The sequence below is a fragment of the Helianthus annuus genome, chromosome 13 (genome assembly GCF_002127325.2).
Source record: "Helianthus annuus cultivar XRQ/B chromosome 13, HanXRQr2.0-SUNRISE, whole genome shotgun sequence".
NCBI lineage: Eukaryota > Viridiplantae > Streptophyta > Magnoliopsida > Asterales > Asteraceae > Helianthus > Helianthus annuus.
The window spans coordinates 77,479,249-77,487,025 of record NC_035445.2 but is presented as its reverse complement, the minus strand read 5'-3'; the positions used below and the strand labels follow the sequence as shown (position 1 = coordinate 77,487,025).

General features: G+C 35.5%; 1 protein-coding gene across 1 annotated transcript; it reads right to left on the bottom strand.

Moving 5' to 3' along the window:
* Window positions 1–3,320: 3,320 nt before the first annotated feature.
* On the bottom strand, window positions 3,321–5,712 carry LOC110898274 (ABC transporter G family member 20). Its single transcript, XM_022145037.2, has one exon. The coding sequence runs from the start codon at window positions 5,625–5,627 to the stop codon at window positions 3,453–3,455; it is 2,175 nt and encodes a 724-aa protein (XP_022000729.1). The 5' UTR covers window positions 5,628–5,712; the 3' UTR covers window positions 3,321–3,452.
* Window positions 5,713–7,777: the final 2,065 nt, after the last annotated feature.

Here is a 7,777-nt window from a genome sequence, read left to right as displayed (position 1 = left end):
ACGATCTTTAGCAAAAGGAGTTTCTTCTTCATTTTATTTCTGAATGTTTTCCCCTTGGTTGCACGCTAATCCTAGTCGCATTACGAAGCTCGGCCTTCCCTAGGCTTCAAATGGGGAGAATTTCCATTATGGCTTCTTTGCTTGGCGACATATTAGAATATATAGAATTGAAAACAATATTTCTCCGAATAGAGTTGGGAGTATTCCTATGTTAAGTCTAGACTCATAAGGTTAAGAAATGTGCTTCTGTGTCATTGAGATTAAACACAAAAGGCTAGTGTTTAATTCACTTAATGTTGGCTCTGATACCAACCTGTCACACCCCTATTTTCCACGTGTCACCAGTGGGCCCGGTGGGGAGTATCGTGACGTAGTTGATATCATCATAGTCAAACAACACAATATTTAAATGCACAGCGGAAGCAAGAGATAGATTTTTATTTCAACCAAATAAAAGTGTAATATTAAGTATCACATCATGGTTGAGTAATATCCACAGGAGGATCAAAATAAAGAGGAAACTGTTCAACAGACTTTAAAGGCATCTAAAGCTTGCGAGACTTGAGTAATGATGCCTGGAGTAGCCAGCCTATTTCGTCTAGTACCTGCACTTAGCCTTTTTAGAAAATACGTCAGTTTACACTGGTAAATACAACTTAACTGACTCATTTTGAAAATGGTTTAAAAATTGATTTGAATGCACTTCGGCAAAAATATTTTTATAACTTGGGACAATTAAAATAATCTTGTATACAGTTTTACTCATTTGTCGTCCATTAGGGCCGGTTTGTAGGGCCGGACTTAAGTTAACTGACACACCATAGGTATAATGCCCACAAGGTTGATTCCTTTAAGTGGGATACCAGTTTTTACATAATGCATCTGTCAGGTGTACGCCTACACCCCGTGCTTAGGTCGTGGCCATTTCATGAATGATGCCAAGGATATCCGGGACATGGTCATTTAACCCCCAAAAGCCATACACCAAATAATACATATGAAACAGGTTATGTAAATACATCAATCACAGTACGATTTAAATGACTACATACACCCGACCAAGCGGTACTTTTATAGTACCGTATCCCAAGCCCGTATAGGGAAAATAAGCTAAGAGTATTTACCTGAGCAAATTTATACAATTTATCCCAGCCGTATACCACCAAGCAAGTACAGATAGCTTTTACTGGGCTCCTAAATCTGGGACGAAGGTTTTTAATAACCTATTAGATTCCTAATGGGTCTTAATTAAGCCTATGCTCAGACCGGTTAGTTTTAAAGGAGGATACGGTTCAAAACGCATGATTAAGCGAGAACCGGATTAGAATGTGGTTTTAGACCCGACAAGCTTGTATACTTGTGTAATAAGGGTAAACTAAACACATTCTGGATTTTGAGATAAAAATGATAAGGTTTGACCCGTTTCGGCTAATTTATGCAAACTAGTTACATAAGCCGATCCGAACGCGAAAAGTGCGTAACGGGTAACCAAAAGAATCATGAACAGGTTTCCTAAGTTAATATGCCTTAAATATGTTGTGATATCAGTAGGATACCTTCCATTATGCCCAAAACGAATTTAAAACCAATTTATGCCCTGTAGGGGTATTTTGGTCATTTTAGAGGTTATAAAAGAGATTAAATATCATCTTGAGTTACAGTAGGGTATCATATATATGTGAAATTTATTAATTATAACCATACTATGCACCGTATGGGCATTTTGGTAATTTCACATAGGCTTAAAAGGTCAAAACTGAAAACCTGAGTTTAAAACTTTTCCTTACTGTTAAAATATAAAAATTTACTAAATATATCAGTAGGCATCAGCCCTTATATGTTTAAAATAGTTTTGATACATACTATGCGTAATCTAAATTAATACAAACTAGATGCTTTACGTATGTATATATAATTTAATAACCATTTTAGCTCCATGGATAATTTTAACATATTTCACCAATTTTTATTAAAATTCTTATTATTAAAATCTAATCTAATACAATTTTTTATTATCAATAATATTTAATCTAATCTAATAAGAATTCATATGAATTCCAAAGTTGATATTAACTTTCAAATAATTAAAAAAAATCCGCCTAACATCACAAATGTTTCTGTTAAATTCGATTAATTAAGTTGTTCAATAATCACTATTATCTTTATCATTCAGTACGATTAACCGATTTATCATAATACAACCTTCCACCTGTTCAATTATATGATTTTTCAATCTTATATTAACTAAATAAATAAAGATTAATATTCATTCTTATCCTACTTTAAATATAAAAAAATCCGTTGGGTAATATTCAGTCTTCTCCTACTTTAAATATAAAAAAAAATCCGTTAGTTTTTTTAAATATATTTTTTAATTATTTGGTATATAAAATCATATTTATTCAACCCATGTAATACACGGGGGTTTTTAAAAATATAACTTTTTTATTATTTGATAAACAATTTTACATTTATTCAACTCGTGTAATACAATGGTTTTAAAGATATAATTCTTTTATTATTTGGTATATAATATTACATTTATTCAACCCGTACAATACATATGGTTCTTATAGATATAACTTATTTTATTATTTAATATATAAAATTAAATTTCTTTAACCCGTGCAATAAATGAGGCTTTTAAAAAGATAATGGTTTATTATTTGGTATATAAAATTCATTTATTCAACCCGTGTAATACATGAGGTTATAACCTAGTATATATTAAACAAAAGTATTATTTTTATAAATAATAGACCCACGATAATAATCAAACTCGGTATATATCACTTAGACTTGAGCTCATATACAACAAAAAAAAACTTTAATTTAGACGTGAGTTTGATCTAGCTTTCTAAAAACATGTATTATACTTCTTATTCACAATTTACCCGTCATTCAACTTATGTCATACACATCATTCATCATTATTATTCACCTTTTTGTATTTAGTAATACAAATAATATTAATAAACCTTAAAACAATATATAATATAAAAAATATGATTAAAAGTTGCATAATAAAAGATAAAAACTCGGTTTATCTTAATATTACATTTGAATACAACTTGGCTACCCTTCAAAATGTTGATCCAAACACGTTCCTAAGCTTCTTACATGATTAGAAAATACTTTATTTTCAACACATCTCGTTTTTATAAAAACTTATAGTGAGATGTTACGGACATGTAGACCCCCGTGACATGACTAATATTGAATCTCTGAGTAACTCGTGAAAGGTTGCGCTAATATACACCAATACACGACTAGGCTTATATCATATATGCAACTAACTTAAACATTTCAAACATTGAAAATGCTAAAAGAAATACCTGGTATTAGAAAAGATAAGTTTCCCATATGAAAAAGAAACTAAATTCAAACCAAATAAAACTCAAAAGGAGAACAAATAAATTACAGCTTGGGGAAATGTGTGGTAATAGGGTGGTTTACCTTCTTTTGTTTTTACTTCCAACCAATAAAGCAAAATAAAACAAGATTCTAAACAAGAAACCCAATGCAATTGTGACCCAAAAGCACCCCCATTTGTCAATATCAGTAACCCCTTGTTTACTCAATATATCCGCACCAGTTGTCACACAAGTCGAGCTAGTAATATTCACACCAAGTGTCCGACTTATGCTCTTCAAAAGATTCACTTTCATTGCATCCGGAATTGCTCCTAAAGGCGAATTATCAAATATTTGAGTCCCCCTCACAAAACATTTGTTAGGATCATCAAACTCATTTTGCAAAACACCTTGGTAAGGATATTTCACAAGTGATATATAGTGAAACCATAACCAATACGCGGGTATTCGATCGCGTGTGATGAAGAAGCCGCTGAACAAAAGAAAATACGCGAGCACCGCCACCACAACCGTGTAACCGAGCATCACATGCGCCACGACACCCGATAGGAATGTGACGAATGAGCTTCCGACCCAAAACGACGCGAATATGAACATCAAGAAGGTGAAAAAACCCATGGAGCCACCCGCTAACCCGACCGCCCAAAAGGTTATGCAAGCGAATACGAATGAGAGGAAGATTAACGAAGGGATGGCGATTATCGAATGCGATACAACGTACGACGAACGCCTATACGCGTTGTACGCGGTTTCTCTCATGAAAATATATCTTTCTTGAAGGAACACGGGGATTGCTTCCGCACAAGTGTAGAACATTGTGGACATCGCGAACGCGAAAAACCCTAACCGTTCTTGGATTCCCCGTGGTGTGTTGTCGAGGTTTCGAAACATGGTTGCGAGTATGGTCCCCGTGACGACTATCGCACCTAGCCGGATGGCGTAAAGTTCGGGCGATCGCCACGAATTGAGCATCGAACGTTTCGCTATCACAACAACTTCGACCCAAAAAGGGTTTGCAAATGTTGGAACTGTTGATGATAGATTTGAGTCTATGTTTGTTGCACCGGACACTAATTTGCCTCTAGAAATGCTTGCACTTATTGCATCTTTTAGTGACATCTTTGCTCCTTGAAACAAGGTTGTTTCACGGTTTTGGTTTCTCGACCACGATTTATAAAAATCGACTAGTGGTTTGGTACCAGCACCCGATATTTCAAGCTCTCGAATGTAATCGAGAGCAAACTCGGTTCGATCTTCGTTTTCGGGGATCGGGTTTCCCAATTGCGCGAAAAATTCGGGTAGTTTAGATGTGTTGTCACTAAACACCATTTGTCCTCTAGAAAGAAATATTAACTTGTCAAGTAAACTCATAATTCGGTAACTTGGTTGATGTATAGACATAATAACTATACTCCCACTTTGCGCAATCCTTTGCAACACTTTAACCACCATATACGCGCTTGTCGAATCCAACCCGGATGTCGGCTCGTCCAAAAACAACACAATCGGGTCGTGAATGATGTCGATTCCAATCGAAACACGACGTCGTTCACCACCCGATACGCCTCGATGACCTTCATCGCCAATAACCGTTTTCGCGCAATTCCTTAATCCTAACTGATCGATCAACGCTTGAACCCTCGCTTTCTTCTTCGCCTTTGAAAGCGTCCGCGGCAGCCGAAACTCGGCCGAAAACATCAACGTTTCCTCCACGGTTAACATAGGAAACAATAAATCATCTTGCATGACATAAGCCGAAATAACCTTAAGCAATTTCGACTCAAGAACTTCACCGTTTAACATAACACTACCTTTCAACCTTTCTTTCGCAATCCGGTTCGCTAGAGCGTCGATCAACGTCGATTTACCCGACCCGCTTGCACCGAGAACCGCCATGATCTCGCCTTCGCGCGCCTCACCGGAGATATCATCGAGCAAAACTTTGGTGTTTGATACGGATATTTTACCACCATTAAGAGCATTAGAAAGTGTGATCTTACGTGGTGTTTTGACACTATAAGTAAGATTGTTAAAAGAAAGAACAAAAGGGGATGAATGAAGTGTTTCAAAAACATTGTTTTGGTTCGGAACAACAACGTTGGAGTCTCCGACAAGTTGCATGAGCTCGCCTAACGTAGGAGAAACGTGGTGTTTTGGTCGGCGGGAGAGTTGTTGGAGGTCCATGCTTGATGGGCCGGATCTTGGGCCGAGAAATGGGAGGTCACTTGACATTGATGTGGTGTCGAAGGACATTGGATAAGAGGTTAAGGTTGAAAGTAGGGTTTTTATAGGGTGGAACTCGGTGGGTTACTCAGTGAGTCTGTTGGGGGTAATGTTTTTTTAGGGTTTTGGAGGGTCATATAAGAAAGGAAAGAGGGTTGGTTTCTTGAAGAGTTGAAATGAAATTGGTGAGTGAAGAAAGCGAAAGAGGTTGGTGATGGTTGGCGGGAGGATGTACTTAACTGGACTACTATCTTTCGTCATTTGAAGTATGATATTTATTACATACTCAATCTAGAAACAAATAAATGAATAGTATTTATTATTATTTTTTTAACAGCAAATTTAGATCACTATCGAACCCCTAGAGTATTATCGTATAATTAGCGGAATCATCTAATTATATCGATCTTCACTAGGCTATAATGCTTAAAACACCAATTCATAAGGAAATCTAATCTAGGAAAAACCATGTTAAAATAAATGACTTAATATGTTATGGGTAAAGTTCTTGTACAAATAATCTTAACATACTAAACATACAAATTGAAGGAAAACTCAAAAAGATAAGGTGGCATTTTTGTAATTATCAATAACTATCAAAGTTACTCTACAAATACCTCTAAAAAAACCTAACCACTCCCCCCACCCCCAAAAAAAACCTAAACCCCCCATCCCCCCACCCCCCAAAAACCTAAAAAAAACCTACCCCCCCCCCCCACCCCCAAAAACCTAAAAAAACAACCTAACCCCCCCCCCCACCCCCAAAAACCTAAAAAAAACCTAACCCCCCCCCCCCACCCAAGCTAAAATGCTAAAAACTAAACCCCCCAAAAAACCTAAAAAATAACCTAACCCCCCCCCCCACCCCCAAAAACCTAAAAAAACCTAACCCCCCCCCCCCCCCCACACCCCCAAAAACCTAAAAAAAACCTAACCCCCCCCCCCCCAACCCAAGCTAAAATGCTAAAAACTAAACCCCCAAAAAAACCTAAAAAATCTAAAAAAATAAAAAAAAACACACAAATTATTTTATTTTATTTTTTTAACATTTTTTATTAAAAAATCGCTACTTTTAGTAGCAGCAACAAAAAAAATTTTTTTTTTTTTTTTTTTTTTTTTGCTAACGAAATGTAGCGATTTTTTAATAAAAAATGTTAAAAAAAATGTGTTTTTTTAGGTATTTTTTGTTGTAACTTTGATAGTTGGTGGTAATTAAAAAAATGTCACCTTGTCTTTTTGGGTTTTCCTTCAATTTGTATGTTTAGTATGTTAAGATTATTTGTATTTGATCTTTTGCAAATATGTTATTACACTTTAAATTAAAACAACAATTAAAATATTATCATCAATAAATTCATGATTAGCTTTTTTTTCAAATAAAACAATACTAGCGGTTGTCAAAATGTTATTACACTTTAAGCTTGTTAGTGAAGCATTGAGAGATTTTTTTTTCCAAAATATCTACGAGAGTTTCTTGTAACGTGAATACAAGCTAATATATTATATCATAGTGGTTACTTGTAGAATATAACCAAGCGATGGCCAAATATTTCTTGGTTTCTTCTTTAACACGTTTGCATTTGTTTACGAAAGCATTATATATAGTTCTATGTTATTATTAGCATATTAATAATTAACGAAATATAGGATCGACATGATATCACGCTGAGAAAGTCGGACAACCACTCCCCTATGATCTAATTGCTTTGCTGCAAATTTTATTCTGATTTCATTTAAGATTGTAACAACCACTTATTGTTTAAGAAATATATATATTTTATAAATATTATTAAGAAAATTTAAGAACTTAAGATATGATTTTAAACTATGTTTCAATATCTTGTAGCGATACACAACACCCTGAATTAAATTTGAGGGTCAAATCTAAAGACAAAGCTTGAGATTTTCGATCGGGGGTCGAAAACGGATATACCTAAAAAATAAAAAACCGGGAGGTCGAAAACATATATACCTAAAAAATTCTATACGAAAACTACATATTGAACACTACTGAGCAAAAAGTTCAGGGGTCGGGCGCACCCCGGCCCCTACAAAGTTGTGCCCCTGGTCAAATCAGAAATAGTTATCTTAAATAAGGGTGGACGGGACACCCTCAGGTACCCATGTCCGGATAGTACGTTCTCATCGCGGGGTAACACCGCGACCAGTGCCCCAGGTAC

Bases quoted from the DNA above. Each gene is read 5' to 3' on its own strand.
- LOC110898274 (XM_022145037.2), bottom strand. From the start codon at position 5,627: ATGTCCTTCGACACCACATCAATGTCAAGTGACCTCCCATTTCTCGGC.